Source organism: Fukomys damarensis, unplaced genomic scaffold (assembly GCF_012274545.1).
Source record: "Fukomys damarensis isolate Sample0158 unplaced genomic scaffold, DMR_v1.0_HiC HiC_scaffold_34, whole genome shotgun sequence".
Taxonomy (NCBI): domain Eukaryota; kingdom Metazoa; phylum Chordata; class Mammalia; order Rodentia; family Bathyergidae; genus Fukomys; species Fukomys damarensis.
Window position 1 is genome coordinate 15,443,562 of NW_022900946.1, and position 13,999 is coordinate 15,457,560.

At 46.2% G+C, this 13,999-nt stretch overlaps 1 protein-coding gene across 2 annotated transcripts in view; it reads right to left on the reverse strand.

Moving 5' to 3' along the window:
- Abat (4-aminobutyrate aminotransferase) overlaps window positions 1-13,999 on the reverse strand; it is a 96,768-nt gene that overhangs the window by 35,658 nt on the left and 47,111 nt on the right. For both annotated transcript variants that reach the window (XM_010644165.2, XM_010644166.3), the window contains exons 2-5: window positions 13,053-13,165; window positions 7,882-7,979; window positions 5,974-6,003; window positions 4,344-4,461 (exon numbers count right to left, since the gene is read on the reverse strand). In XM_010644165.2, coding sequence (XP_010642467.1) covers window positions 4,344-4,461; window positions 5,974-6,003; window positions 7,882-7,979; window positions 13,053-13,122 — 316 coding nt within the window. In that variant the 5' untranslated portion in view covers window positions 13,123-13,165. The remainder of the gene's footprint in view (window positions 1-4,343; window positions 4,462-5,973; window positions 6,004-7,881; window positions 7,980-13,052; window positions 13,166-13,999) is intronic.

Sequence of the window (13,999 nt, forward strand, 5' to 3'; positions counted from 1 at the left end):
GTAAAACTTACAACAAACACTGTACTCAACTGGTGAAAGACCAACGCTTTCTCCCCAAGATGAAGAACAAAGCAAGGACATCCTCCCTTCCTTCTGTTCACCATCACATTAGAGGTTCTGGTCAGCAAAATAGATAAGAAAGAGAAATACAAAGTATTTAGATTGGAAAGGAAGAAGCAAAAGTATCTCTATGTGCAGATCTCACATATAGAAAATCCTAAGGACTCCACTAAGAAATGATTAATGCTAACAAAGGAGGTCAGCAAGTGGGCAGGATGCAAAATCAGTGCACAAAAATCAATTGTATTTCTATACCCTCATACCGAATGACCCAAAACCCAAATTAAGATGTCCTGCCTGGCACTGCGACCTGACCTGTCTGCCTCCTCCCTCGGAATGGTGCTTCTTCAAGGCCAGATGCTGTGCTTGTTGAGAGAATGACATGAAAGACAACTTCATCTGGCTCAGTCACCTCGACAGACATTCTCAGAAACGCTGTCTTTACGTACATAAGCTTCCGGAACATAAACGAAGAGAAACAAAACATATATAACCAATGAGATTATAATCGCTATTTATTGAGCTCTGTGTGCCCGGCTCGGTGTCAGATACTTAATGTGCTTCGTTTCACATGACATTTCGGCACCCAGAGGCAGATGCCATTAGCTCAGTGGGGCTGATGCCAATGTGGAGACGTAGAGAGGCTAAGGAACGGGCCTGATCCCTTAGCTCAGAAACAGGCTTTGGGCCCAGGACAGTGTGGCCACCGTGTGTGCAGCTCCAGCTCCATCCTCCCTCATTTTCTGTTTTTTTGAGACAGGGTCTCACTATGTAGTTGAGACTGACCTGGAACTCACTGTGTAGCCCAGACTGGTCTTGAACTCACAGTGATCCTCCTGCCTCAGCCTCCCGAGTGCTGGGATTACAGGCGTGAACCACCACGCCCGGCCCATCCTCAGCACCCATCTACTGAGCATCTATGAGATGCAAGTGGTTTCTGTCCCTTATCTAGAATCTTTGCAGTAGCCCCGCCAGAAGGCTAAATTTGTAGGAGGATGGAGTCGCCGAGGTCTGCGGGTGAGATCGTAAGGCCCCCCAGGTGTTCATCTTAATGCATCTCAGTGGAATGAATGAGGTAGAGATCCAGCGAGGAGGGCAAGAACTCAGAACTATCACATGGGAGCAAGTAGACTTTGGAAAAGGACCACTCCTGTCTGACAGCATCACAATTTTTATCACACATTCTGTTATGGTCTGAATATCTGTAGCCCCCTACACCCTTATGCGGACATCCTAGACCCCAGGGTGATGGTACGAGGAGGTGCGGCCTTTGGGAGGTGATTAGGTCGGGAGGATGGAGCCTTCCAGAAGGAACAGTGTTCTTACCAGGGCCCGAGGGAGCTTCTGCAGCCTGCCACGTATTAGGGCACAAAGAGGAGGCATCATCTATGAACCAGAGAGCCAGCCCTTGCCAGATACCGGCTCTGCTGGTGCCTTGACCTTGGGCTTGCCAGTTTTCAAGCTTGTGGCAAATAGATTTTCATTATTTAAAAGGTACCAGTCTATGGCATTTTGTCATAGCAATCTCAGAGGACCAGGACAGATGCCTTGTACCTATTTGCTCTAGCCCTGTTCTAATTCTAGCCCACTCTCTAATCGAAATGCGCGTTGATTGAAAGCAGACTCTGTATCACTGTAGTTCCCTGTCACCTGTCCAAGGTTCTGAGCCTGGGGCCTGTTCTCTGCCACAATCAAAGACTGGGTTAAGACCCAGCATCACCAGAGGAGACTTTCTCCAAAGTAGAATCCAAAAGAGTGAAAAAGACTGGAAAAGCTTGGAGGGTTCGCTGTGCTGCAGAGGGTGGGCTGGGGGAGTTGGAGGGGCCGTGGGAAGAGAGTTGGTTTCCTCCAGCCCCTTCCCTACCCTTTCTTTGCCAAGCTTTGCTTACAACTCAAGGACCGATACTCTCTAGGTTTTCCCAACTGTTTTTGGCCAGAGGTCTTTGTGTCCGTCTCCTTATTACCCTGCCTGGGCGTTTATGGCTTTTCTACCTCAGCAGATAAAGTAAATCTCATCAAGCCACACTCCGGGCTTGTCTTAGTGGCTCCTGGAGGAGAAAGAGCTGAGAGTACAGCCGGTCGCTCTGATGAAGGAAATCCTACCACGGGCTTTCACGCTGCAGGAGCCCCTTCCCCCTCCACTGCAGGGCAGGCATTCAGGAGGCTGCCCCAGAGCAGGAGCTGAGGGGACAGAGTCATGGCTCATGTTCCTGGGCTCTCTGTGCCCAGCGGGCAAAGCCCCTACCTGCTGAAGCCTGGCGGTGACACAGACAGAGGGGACGCGGAGACAGCGACACAGGGCTGTGTGGTCATTGAGCCAGGTACCATCAAGACATTGAGCGCCATGCCAGGCTTACAGGAAGCTCTCTGACGATCAGCCTAAGACAGTCAATCCAAGCCGGGCACACACACGTCATCCCAGCGGCTCGGGAAACCGAGGCAGGAGGACTACAAGTTTCAGGGCAGCCTGGGCAACTGAACACCAAGACCCCATCTCAAAAAATAAGTGCATAAAAGAAAAAGGGCTGAGGATATAGCACAGCGTGAGGCTGTGGGTTCAGTGCCCATTACCCACCCCACCTCCAAAAACCCAAAATCCAAAACCAAAAAACCTAAACATTCCCCAAATCACAGGTGGGGGGGGCGGGGAGTAGCTTGGAAGAAGACTTTTAGGTCTGATCCTCTCTCCTCTATCCATGTGATGCTGAGGTTGGAACTGAGGGAGATCTGGGCATGGCCCCAGTGCCACAACTCGAGATGGGGCCGGGATTTGAACCCAGGACAATTTCAGAGTCCACCCCTTCCACTCCATCATGAAAGGGAGGTGAGGTTTTCTAAGTCTTTGATTCTAAAGTGCCTGCAAAGACCGAGGCATCACTGAACGATGGGCCTCCCTCGCTTATGAGTCATCTGCTTAGTCTCCCATCACGTCTTAGTGGGGAATAAATAGGTTTGAGGAAATAGCCTGGGAGTCAGAGAAGGGGGGCCCTGAGGTGGGCCATGGGGGAACTGGCCCACACTGCTGAGAGGGCAGGGGGGTTGTAGCCGACGGGGAGCAACACATCTCCTCTGCAGCACACAGCCAACGGCGTCTGCAGAAGGACCCGCTTCGTCACACACAGCCCGAAGCCAGTGAACACAGCTGGGAGTCCATCAACCGGAGGAACATTAACCATCCAAGCGTCAAACAACAGCTCCCACATTTCTAAACTAGCCCTGTCTATCCTGTCATCTGCATCGCTCTGTAAGGCCGGGACAGAGCCTGGGATGCTGTTGGCATCGCCACTGAGGAGGCTTCTCCTGGCCGGGTCACCCATCTCCCAGCTGCTGTGTGTGTTGGCCAGCTGCCTCCTCTTCCAGAAAACTGCCCTTGCTGCATGGAAGCCACTTTGCCTGCCTGGCGTGGATGGGCAGGGGTGCGCTGGCACAGGGGTGCTAAGGCCCTTGGCACAGTTCTGTTCTCCAGAGTCCTCCATGGAATCAAGCTGGGACAGGCCCCACAGAGCCCTCACTCTGTGCTTTTCACCCTGCTCTTTCTCTGTCCTCCTTTCTCCTGAGGGTTCTTCTCCAATAGACAACTTGGACAAGAATCCTAGCCTCAGGCTCTTCTGGAAACCCAGCTTCAGACCCTACATTGTGGACACCACGGTCACACAGAACTGAGTTCAAAATGAGCTGGGAATCCCTGTATACGATTTAAACCTCTCCAGGCTTTCTCTACCTACCTGCAAAATAGGGATACGAATATGTACCCACCCCGTAAGGTTTTGGGGAGGGGTGAATGACAGAAGTCATGTCACATGCCTAATAATACACTCTACACTCATGGTCCCTAGCCTTTTTGGCACCAGGGACCAGTTTTATAGAAGATAGTTTTTCCAGGGATGGGGGAGGTGATGGTGGTGGACAGTTTTAGCTTCAGTTCTCATAAGGAGCACATAGGCAAGACCCCTTGCATGTGCAGTGTACAGCCGGTTCACGCTCCTATGAGAATCTAAGCCACTGCTGATCCGACAGGCGTGGACTCAGGCAGTAATGTCAGTGATGTGGAGAGGCTGTGAACGCAGACAGAGCTTCGCTCACCTCTTGCTGTGTGGTACAGGGCCCAGGGCTTGGGGACCCCTGCTCTACACCACACTACTCTTTCTTGTGACCTTGAGGCAGGTGTCTGGCAACATACAGGAGTGTTGTATTTTGAGGGGTTTCTGAGGCCTGACACAGAGAGAGAGAGAGACAGACAGACAGACAGAGATTGATTCCAGAACCAGCTTTGCAGCTCTTACCAATGGGGATAGAGGCGATCTGGGAGTAAAGATCCAGCATGCGGTTACCATCCGCATCGACCAGGTAGTTGCCTCGGCTCTCTTCATAGTTGCAGAAAAAATGTACAGCCTCTGCATTCTTGGGGAAAGAGAGACGGACTCAGGTTCACTGAAACTCCCTGGCTTCTCTGTCCCTTAGGGATAAGCTCTAGTTGGTAGAGTAAACCATGCCCTGCCCTCACTGTGGACCCATGGGGGTCACTGTGGGTTCTAGAAACATGACAGTTCTGGCTCTGGGACTAACTCCATGAGTGGCTTACTATATAACAGTTCGCTAAACTGTGAATTTTGTATTTTGTAGATTTTTCTGTATATGCTTCATATATTGCATGGCTTAGGATATAAGTTTAAGTAGATTCTGGTAAGTTAAGATATATGTAGTAAGTCTTTGAGCAGATGCTAAGAAAACTAGAAACAAATAGTAATTATTAAAGAAATGAAGATTCTGCACTAGAAAGTATTCATTTAATGCACACAAACCTAAACAAACAAAAGCCAAAACAGAAGAACAAAAAAGATACAAGACAGGAAGAATAAAAAAATAAAACTCCAAACATAAATTCAATCATATCAATAATAACATTAACTGTGGACCAACTAAACAATCCAATACAAAGCCAGACATTATTAGATTGAATAAAAAGAACCAACAGCATGGTATTTACAGAAGACACACCACTTTAGATACAAGATACAAATAGGTTGAAAGTAAACAGATGGAAAAAAGCCAATGCAGTAATGGCCACTTGTAATGCCAGCACTCTGGGAGGCTGAAGCAGGAGCCTGCATCTTTGAGACTGGCCTGAGATTGGGAGATAAAAGAAAGGAAGAGGATAGAAAAAGATATTTGATACATACAGCAACCATTGGAAAGCTAGAGGGGTTTATATTAGTATCAGAATAGACTAAAAAACAAACAAAACAAAACAAAACAAAAAACTAAAAAGAAACATCTTGTAATGACAAAGCGTAAACTACTAAGAAGATATAATAATTATAAACATATTTCCAACTAATGACAGAGCTCCAAAATACACAAAGCAAGAATGGAATGGAAGGGAGAAAATGGAAGGGGAAAAAAGTTCTACTTTAATAGTTTGTGACTTCAATACTGACATTCAATAATGGATAGGACAACTAAGCAAGAGATTAGTGAGGAAATGGAAGCCTTGAGCAGCACTCCAGATGCAACTATCTGACAAGCATCTGCAGAATACTCCACCCAACAACAGCAGAACATGCCATTCTTCTCAAGTGCAGATGGAATGTTCTCAGGATGGACCAGACGGCAGGTCATAAACAGGGCTCAATTGAAAGGACGGAAATCACACAAAATGTTTTCCAGTCACAAAGAAATAAAACTAGAAGCAATAACAGAAAGAAACTCAGGATATTCACAAAGCTGTGGAAATTAAACAAATAGATAGTGATAGATCAAAGAAGAAATCACAGGAGAAGCTAGAAAAGAGATTTCAAACAAAGTCAAACTTCATTTTTTTAAAAAAGGCCAGCACAACTAAAATGTAATAAAATGTCCCTCAGCTAAAATGTAATAAAGAAGCAACAAAAGAAATGTTCTCATTCCACTCACCTGAATCATATTCAGCTGTTTCATTAATTCCTGCAGGTGAGAAGAACAAAAGCATTAGGACTATCACACACTCTGGCCCAATCAGCTTGGAGGTCTCCCATGCTTCTCCAACTCTTTGAACGTTTTTTCCTCTCTTGCTAATACCTTCATAGCTTATTAGTCAACAATATTATAAATTACTTAATGTAAATAGTTGGCAGGAAAGTATTTCATCATGCAGTTAAATTATAACAGACATACTAAAGATTTAGATACCTGAAAGATAAAATAAACTACATATTTAATAAAAGAAATTAAGCTGAAAGTTTTTATGTAGTGCCTATTAAAAATATGGGCTCACTTTCTATTTTAAAGAAAGGGTCTTGGGCAGGGAATTTAGTTCAATGGTTCCACCAATTGCCTCATGAGCCCAAGGTCTTGAGTTCGATCCCCAGTACCAAAAAGGGGGGGGGCTTTAGCTATAGATGGTAGCACACACCTGTAATCCCAGAACTCAGGAGGCTGAGGCAGAAAGATCACCACAAGTCTGAATCAAGCCTGAGCTACATAGTGAGTTCAAGGCCAGCCTGGACTGTACAGCCAGACCCTACTCAAAAAAAGCTTTCATTCCTCATTAATAATACAATCATGGGGCTGAGGATTTCGCTCAGCAGCATCGTGCCTGCCTCATAAGCACAAGGTCCCAAGTTTGATCCTTGGTACCCCCCACAAAATAATAGAAAATCTAATCAACTGAAATAATTTGCATATCAAAGAGCCATTTATAATTACAATCCAAACATTCTATAAACTGCAATTCTCTACAAAAAGTGAGAATTAGGCACTCTTTGTTTTGATATGACAAAGAGTTCAGCTCCAAAAATAACTCAACATAAAATAAACTTTAGCAATTAATGTCATAAGATTATATATTTCCATACAAAAAATATAAAGTGATATTAATGACAAGGATATTAAAAGTCATTCCAATGTTTGACTACTGTTAAACTGTGATTTATCCTTACATAGAAATGTCTTTGTTAGAAAAATATTATCGAAAACAGTTCATCATTTACATTAGTATGAAGATTACTGAATTTATAAACTGGCTGCAATGACAAAAGAAGCATCTTTTGACAGAAAAAAAAAAGACAATGGATAAAATCTGCAAAATGAAAACAGATCTGGTGGTGCACACTTGTAATCCCAGCTACTCAGGAGACTGAGACAGGAGGATCACAATTTCAGGGCCAGCCTGGGCCTCTTAGAAATAAAACAGGGCTGAGGATGGAGTTCAGCGGTAAGCACCCCTGAGTTTGATGCCCAGGACCAGAAAAGAAATCTGCAAAAACCAAAATGAAACAAAATTTGCATTAAAAAGGTTTACACTAGCCTATTGCCTGGAACAAATGCCCTCTTTCCTGAGACTCATCTCCTTATCCTCAAGATCAAGGTGAAGGCCTTTGACACCCTGGTCCTGTATTACAGTGTCCTGCCCCAGCCCCTGGTTGTGGACTTGCGCTGGCTGCAAGAGTGAGGTGGAGCTGCTGGGAGCCAGTGTGGAGTCCAGGCCTTCAGTGACCTGTGCCAGGATGAGAATGAGCCAGTGCTGCCTGCTGGAGGGCAGGAGACAGTGGAGCAGAGCTGGGTCACTGCAGTGATTCGAGGCAAGCGGGAGGCCGTGTGCTGGGAGGATGTGTGCTGGGAGGCTTTGCAACGCAGCATTATTGTGACAACAGGTAAGGACACATCTCTTGAAGCCTTCTCTCCCTCTTTGCAGAATGGCCTACTTGGGTGTAATACCTCATCTCTAGTAGCGAACCCCAGAAAGCAGTTCACAATACCAGTCCCCAAGCTCAGCTGTGCTCTGGCCTCCAGGGTCCTTATCTCTTCTTTAAGAAACAAACTGCTCAGTTGAGCTTGACTCACCAGAGACCTAGGACCTGGGACTTCTGTCTTCATCAGGGGCCCATCATAGTCAAACTCAACATCAACTTTGGCTGCAGCTTGACTGATGTGTCTGGCTCCTGCAGTAAACGAAGACCATAAGGAGCGGCGGAACAGGCACAATGAGCACCACCCTGACAGGTACCCAAAGTCCCTAACAGAGGGAGTGCAGGACCTCAGCCTTGTTCTGGCCAGGTGGCCCCAGAGCCCCGTGTCTGGACAGATCTGGGTGCTACATGAACAATGCAGATTTGCAAAATAAGAAAAGCTACTACTATGAAGGTACAGACAAACGGGCCTGCTCCTGTTGCAGGGCAGTGAAGCTAAGCCAGTGCTGACCTCCCAGTCCTTCCAACTAAGCATTTTCATTTTTAAGAATTCATCTTAAGAAAATAATGAGACCAACATATTGAGGACTAGGCTATGCAACTCAGAGATCACAGTCTTGAGGTCAGTGTTGTCTTGCCTCAGAACAGGGGAGTATGAGGAAGGCTGCCTTTCCCCTGGCTATGGGCAGAATTCCCATAACGTGGCACTCCTGAGGCAAGACAGCATCTGCTGAGGACAACTGTCAATATATTTGGGTGTAGAGAAAATCTCATTCCTCATTAATTTAATCCTTATCCACCCATTTTCTATAGTTGCTATTCCATGAACTGCATGCTCCACCCCCCAGCTTCTCACTGGTTAATAAAAGTGGGACAACTGCAGAGTTTATTTGTGTCTGTCTGCTAGAGGCAAGTTTCCTCACAGTCCCCCCCTTTATATCTTGAACATTGGTTTTGTTTCTTTCTTTTATTCCTCATTGGCTGCCCTCCCCCAGGTAGCTGAGGGTCTGATCAATACCTCAACACCAATACACAAAGATGTAGGTAAAAAATATCCAGCATAGTATTGACCATAACAACAAAGAGAAACAACCTACCTGTCCAATGCTGGAGAGTAGCTAAGCAAAGCATGACACAGCCAACCATTTCCTGAGGTATTATGTACTCATTGTTTTGAGATAGAAATTTTGAATATTTATGGAGATGGGAAGATGTCTATTGTATTAGCATGTAAAAGATCAAATTATAAAAATTATCCAAATTTTATAACTATTCAGTCTAAATGTAGTCTAAATGTATGTGTAGCTTAGAGTTTCTCAATCATGACACTATTGACATTTTGGACTGGATAACCCTTTGTCGTCCTGTGCAGTGTAGTATGTGTAACAGCATCTTTGGACTCTGTGTACCTGTCCCCAGCTATAATCTCACCTGTGACAATTCAAATCACCTAGGAGGAAAGCCAGTCCTCTAACCCTAGCTCCTCGGGAGGCCAAGGCAGGAAGCTCACTTGTAGGCCAGGAGTTCAAGATCAAGCTGAGCAACATAGTGAGATGCTGCCTCAAAACCAAAAGAAAAAACCCCATGAATCCAAAGTAAAATGAAGTTTGAGAACCCCTGATTTATAAAATAATATTTCTTGTAATTTTGTTTTTTGCAGTACTGGGGATCAAACCAAGGGCCTTTGCACTGAGCTACCCCTTCAATATTTTGATTCAAGGTCTCGATAAGCCACTAAGTTGCCCAGGCTGGCTCCAACTTTTGGTTCTCCCACCTCAGCCTCCCAAAGTTGTGGGGTTGCAGCTGTTTACCACAATACTCTAATGTTTCCTGTTATAAGCACTCTGAAATGAAAAAGGTATCTTTAAGTGCCAAAATGACATGGGGTCAGTGAGGGAACAGGGAGCTCTTTGGGCTGACCGAGGGTTGCTTTTTAATAATCTAGCACACACAGGAGAAAAAAGGTGGTGATACATGCTTATAATCCTGGTTTCTGAGAAGACTGAGGCAGGAGAATAGGAGTGCAAGTTTGAGGATGGCTTAGGCAACTGAGTGAGACCCCCATCTTAGAAACAAAAAACAAACCACACCCGAGAGGGCATAATCAAATTTCTAAATCAAGGCAGTCCCTACTTAGTAGAGTTTTGTTTTGTTTTGTTTTAAACTATAGTTCTGGTTGCAAGTCATTTGTTGGAAACTCTTCACACTGCCTGCAGTGATAAACTTAGGGAGGGTGTATAAACTCCTGGGCTAATCCCACTAGAAGCCTGAGATCAGTGTGTGGCTGAACACAGACAGGGGCCTCAAGACTGCATAGCTCATCTGGAGGGAAGAACAGCTGGGAGACCCAAGTGTGTGCATCAGGAGGACTTGGGAGTTCCTCTCCCTCACAGCTTCTCTTTACCCTCCTGCTAGATGGGTTCTTCAATTCACGCACTTAATTTGTTCTATGGCTCTGGAAAAGATGGCCATGTTCATGTTCATGCAGGAAAGAGCACTATGGTCATGTTTATCACCTGATGCAGAGTTTGCAAACAAAAACAAAATGTTGACCAAATTGTTCACAAACAAAAGGGTTGGAGAACCGAGGCATCGCTGTACATGCTGGCTAGCTGGACAGTGTTGCTCCCCTTACCAGGGATGCTCTCTTGCTAGAATTGTGTCCAACTGGGGACTCAGGAGACACCTCAGCTAAATTGCATGGGTAATCCATTCCAGCTCTCTCTATACATAGATATGTGTGCTATCCCTAGAACATCTATCTGCCTATGTAGCTCCATTACCCAAGAGAGGAAATTAAGGTTCGTACAGGTTAAAAAGGGGTGGGAATGTGGCTCAGTGGCAGAGCATCTGTTTAACATATGTGAGGCCCTGGGTTCAAGGCCAAGTACAGCCCCCAAAAAAAAAAAGATTGCCACATAATATATGCATACATCAGCCACAGTATTAGAAGACATTTAAATTCATTTTCTTAATTTACTGCAATTCCTTTGAATATCAAAGGCTTCTGAATTAATCATACAACTTGACCTTTTGAACATGAAGTCCAGTTGAGATATATTATAGCACATCACTCTTTAAGCATGAAGAAAACAGCTTTTATCTTCTACTGTTTGCATCAAAGATTTTGAAAAGGGAAAGTCCTAGCCAGTTTACTCTATTGGAAGGGAGTAAAAGGTCACGGTACACACTGATTCCCACAAGGCCTTGCATGAAACAGGGATGAATATCTGATCACAACAGCTCTTCCTCAATGCAGCTCTCTCTCCTTTCCAACAAAAGGGGGAAGTGAAAACTTCAAAACTACCTAGCAGCCACCTAGCGCTCCCTGATTCCCAGCTCACAATGTGACTATTTGCACAGACCAAACTCCTGCCATCGTCATCTATTGACCACCATCTTCCACCAGGCTGATGCTAAAGCCTGCACTCTGTGGTGTGGATTTTCATTGTCCAAAACTGTGAGCCAAGTAAAGCTCTTCACCTCCTAAGTAGCCTGTGTCTAACATGCATGGCAACTGAATGAAATGTTAACAACAGGGGGAGCCTGGATGACACCATGCAGGCCTCTCAGTACTATTTCTGCCACTTCTCTAAATGTTGCAATTATTCTGAAATAAAGCCTGCCGATGCTCTCATGACAGAAACCATCACTTCTCTCTCTTCCCTATCCAGGATATAAACCTCAGTGTGCAACGTACAGGCCAAGGACATAGGAGTAGCTCGTCTTCAGAAGACAGGATGGACAACAAGGGGACTCCAAAAGGAGCCCTGGGGAGAGACTGATGCCCCCTGGTCTTCCTGGACCTACTTCATGATCAGCCAGTGCCGTGGCTGTTTCTGCCTCCATAGGAGGCCAATCTCTGGGTGTCCAAAGAGAGGCTCCTGTGGGTGGCTGCCTTCCCTGTGAAGGGCAGAGAAAAAGGAATGCATCTGAGAGAGGCCACAGGCAAGAAGGAGCTGATGCTGGTGGCCAGTTAGGTGGGGAGGTGAGTGAGGGTGGGGTGCTGGGATGGCCTCCTGACTGATGCCTTTGAAGTACCTTTGGCCTTTAGGTCAATTACAGATGCTCCTTGAATTACGATGGGATCACGTCCCATAAAATCCATTGTGGATTGAAAGCATTAGCGGTTGAAAGTGCACTTAATCCACCTAAATTACCTGCTAAAGTGTGGATGAGCGCCCCCTAGAGGCCCATGTGGTAAAGGCTGAGCCTCCAGTGTGGTGGCACTGGGAGGTCTTTAGGCTATAGGGGGTCTCAAAAGGAGACCCTTTCTGTCCTCTCTCTCCCCCTCCTCTGGTTTGAGGTGTGGCCACTTGCTCTGATCCTCTTTCCCACCACTGCCATTCACAACCCTCACAGAAGCCAAGTCAGTGCCCCTCCCCTGCCATCTTGGACTCTGAACCTCCAAAGCTGTGAGCTAAACAAAGCTCTCTCTACTTCTTAAATTGGCCTATCTCAGGTATTCTGTTGTAGAAATGCAAAGCTAGCTAATACACTACAGACCATTATAACAGACCTGGCCTACATTCAATGTACACAGGACACTTAAATCAGCCTACACTTGGGTGACATTTCCTAGCACAGAGCTGATTTTTTTTTTTCTTTTTGACCCAGTGTTGACTATCTCCTGTAATTTAGGGAATCCTGTTCTGAAGGTGATGGCCGAAAGCTACTCTCCATTAACATACACAGCTGACAGCACACGGGGTCTGCAGAATGTTGGAAACACTGAATTCAAATTAATGGCTGGATAATGGGGTTGCCATGGCAACAGGCCATCCATTTCTGACCAGGAACTGTGTGGTTCGCTGCTGCCCCTGCCTAGCATCACAACACTACTGTACCATGCTAGTCCCCAAAGCATGTGAAAGGTAGAAATTCAAAGTACAGTTTCTACCGAATGTGCAGTGCTTTGACTCCATCATAAAACCAGAAAGTCCTGAGTCACAGCCCTTTAAGTCAGGACCATGCGTACACACTTTTACGGTTTTCTTTCTCCTTGGCCTTGCCTTAGTTATGTGCCACCCGCCATGACCTGGGCCCTTCTGGATGTGGAGCCATCACCCCGGAGCAGGAAGAGCAGCTCCTGTCTAAATCTCTCCCGTCCTGCTGGGGAACAGTCCTGCAGTGGGCAGGCGCAAACGGCAGAGATGGGATGGGACGGGGTGGGTGGTGATGGATTTAATGGGGGGACAGGAAGTAACACCCAGAAACCCTGTCTGCTAGGTCCCTGGAACCCCCAACTCTCCAGCCCAGGAGTCCCTAGTCTGGACTGTCTCCACAGAACCAGGTCTTGCCAAAGCCTCTTTCCCCTGGACTCACCAGACACAAGCAGGAGGTGGCTGTGCCAGAAGCTGCAGGCCAGACGCCGGGGGAGCAACATGAAAGCCATGACCCCTCCGTCAGGAACAGGGACCCCTTCACCTGCTGCCACCCTGAAAGAGAACACAAGCACAGAGTTCGGTCACCTCTGTGGGCCATGTCTTCCACCCCACTCTTTCCCACCTCATACAGAAGTTCTTCTGACCTCAAATCCTTTGCTTTTATAGTCACTTATTTGTTTTTTTCTTGAGATGGGGTCTCATCGTGTCATCCACACTGGCTGTGAACTTGTAAACAGCTCAGGCTGGTTTTGAACTTATGATCCTTCTGCTTCAGCCTCCCAAGTGCTGGTACTATTGGTGTGCACCACCTGGGTGAATCTTTTTCTTTTTTGCCGTACTGGGGATTGAACCTAGGGGCCTTGCTTCAAGCTACATCCCCAGCTCCTTTTTCACTTGATCTTAGCCAAAAGGCAGAGAAGCGATTCCTGCTCCTTTTTCAATTTTTATTTTGAGACAGGGTCTCTCTAAGTCGCTAAATTGCCTGGGCTGGGATCGAACTTGCAGTCCTCCTGCCTCAGCTTTCCACAGTGTGCTCTGAATGACAGGTGCGTGCCACCACAACCAACTCGGAATATTCGTTTTAATCAAAGCACGTGTTGTGTTGAATATATACTTAAATCCACATGTTTTCTCATTCGATCTTTACCACATTCCTGGGTAAAATGATTTTAGATGAGAAAACAGAAGGTGGGTGGAGCTGGCTTGGGATCTCTCACAGCCAGGAGAATGCCCAGGGAGAGGGCCAGCGAACTTACCAAGACTGGAATAAGAAAAGACAAGTGTTCATTCAGATCCCAGTACCCAGGGCTAGGGATTTAGCTCAGCGGTTCGGTGGCCTGCCTTGCAAGCGCAAGGACCCGAGATCAATCCCTGGTACCAAAAAAA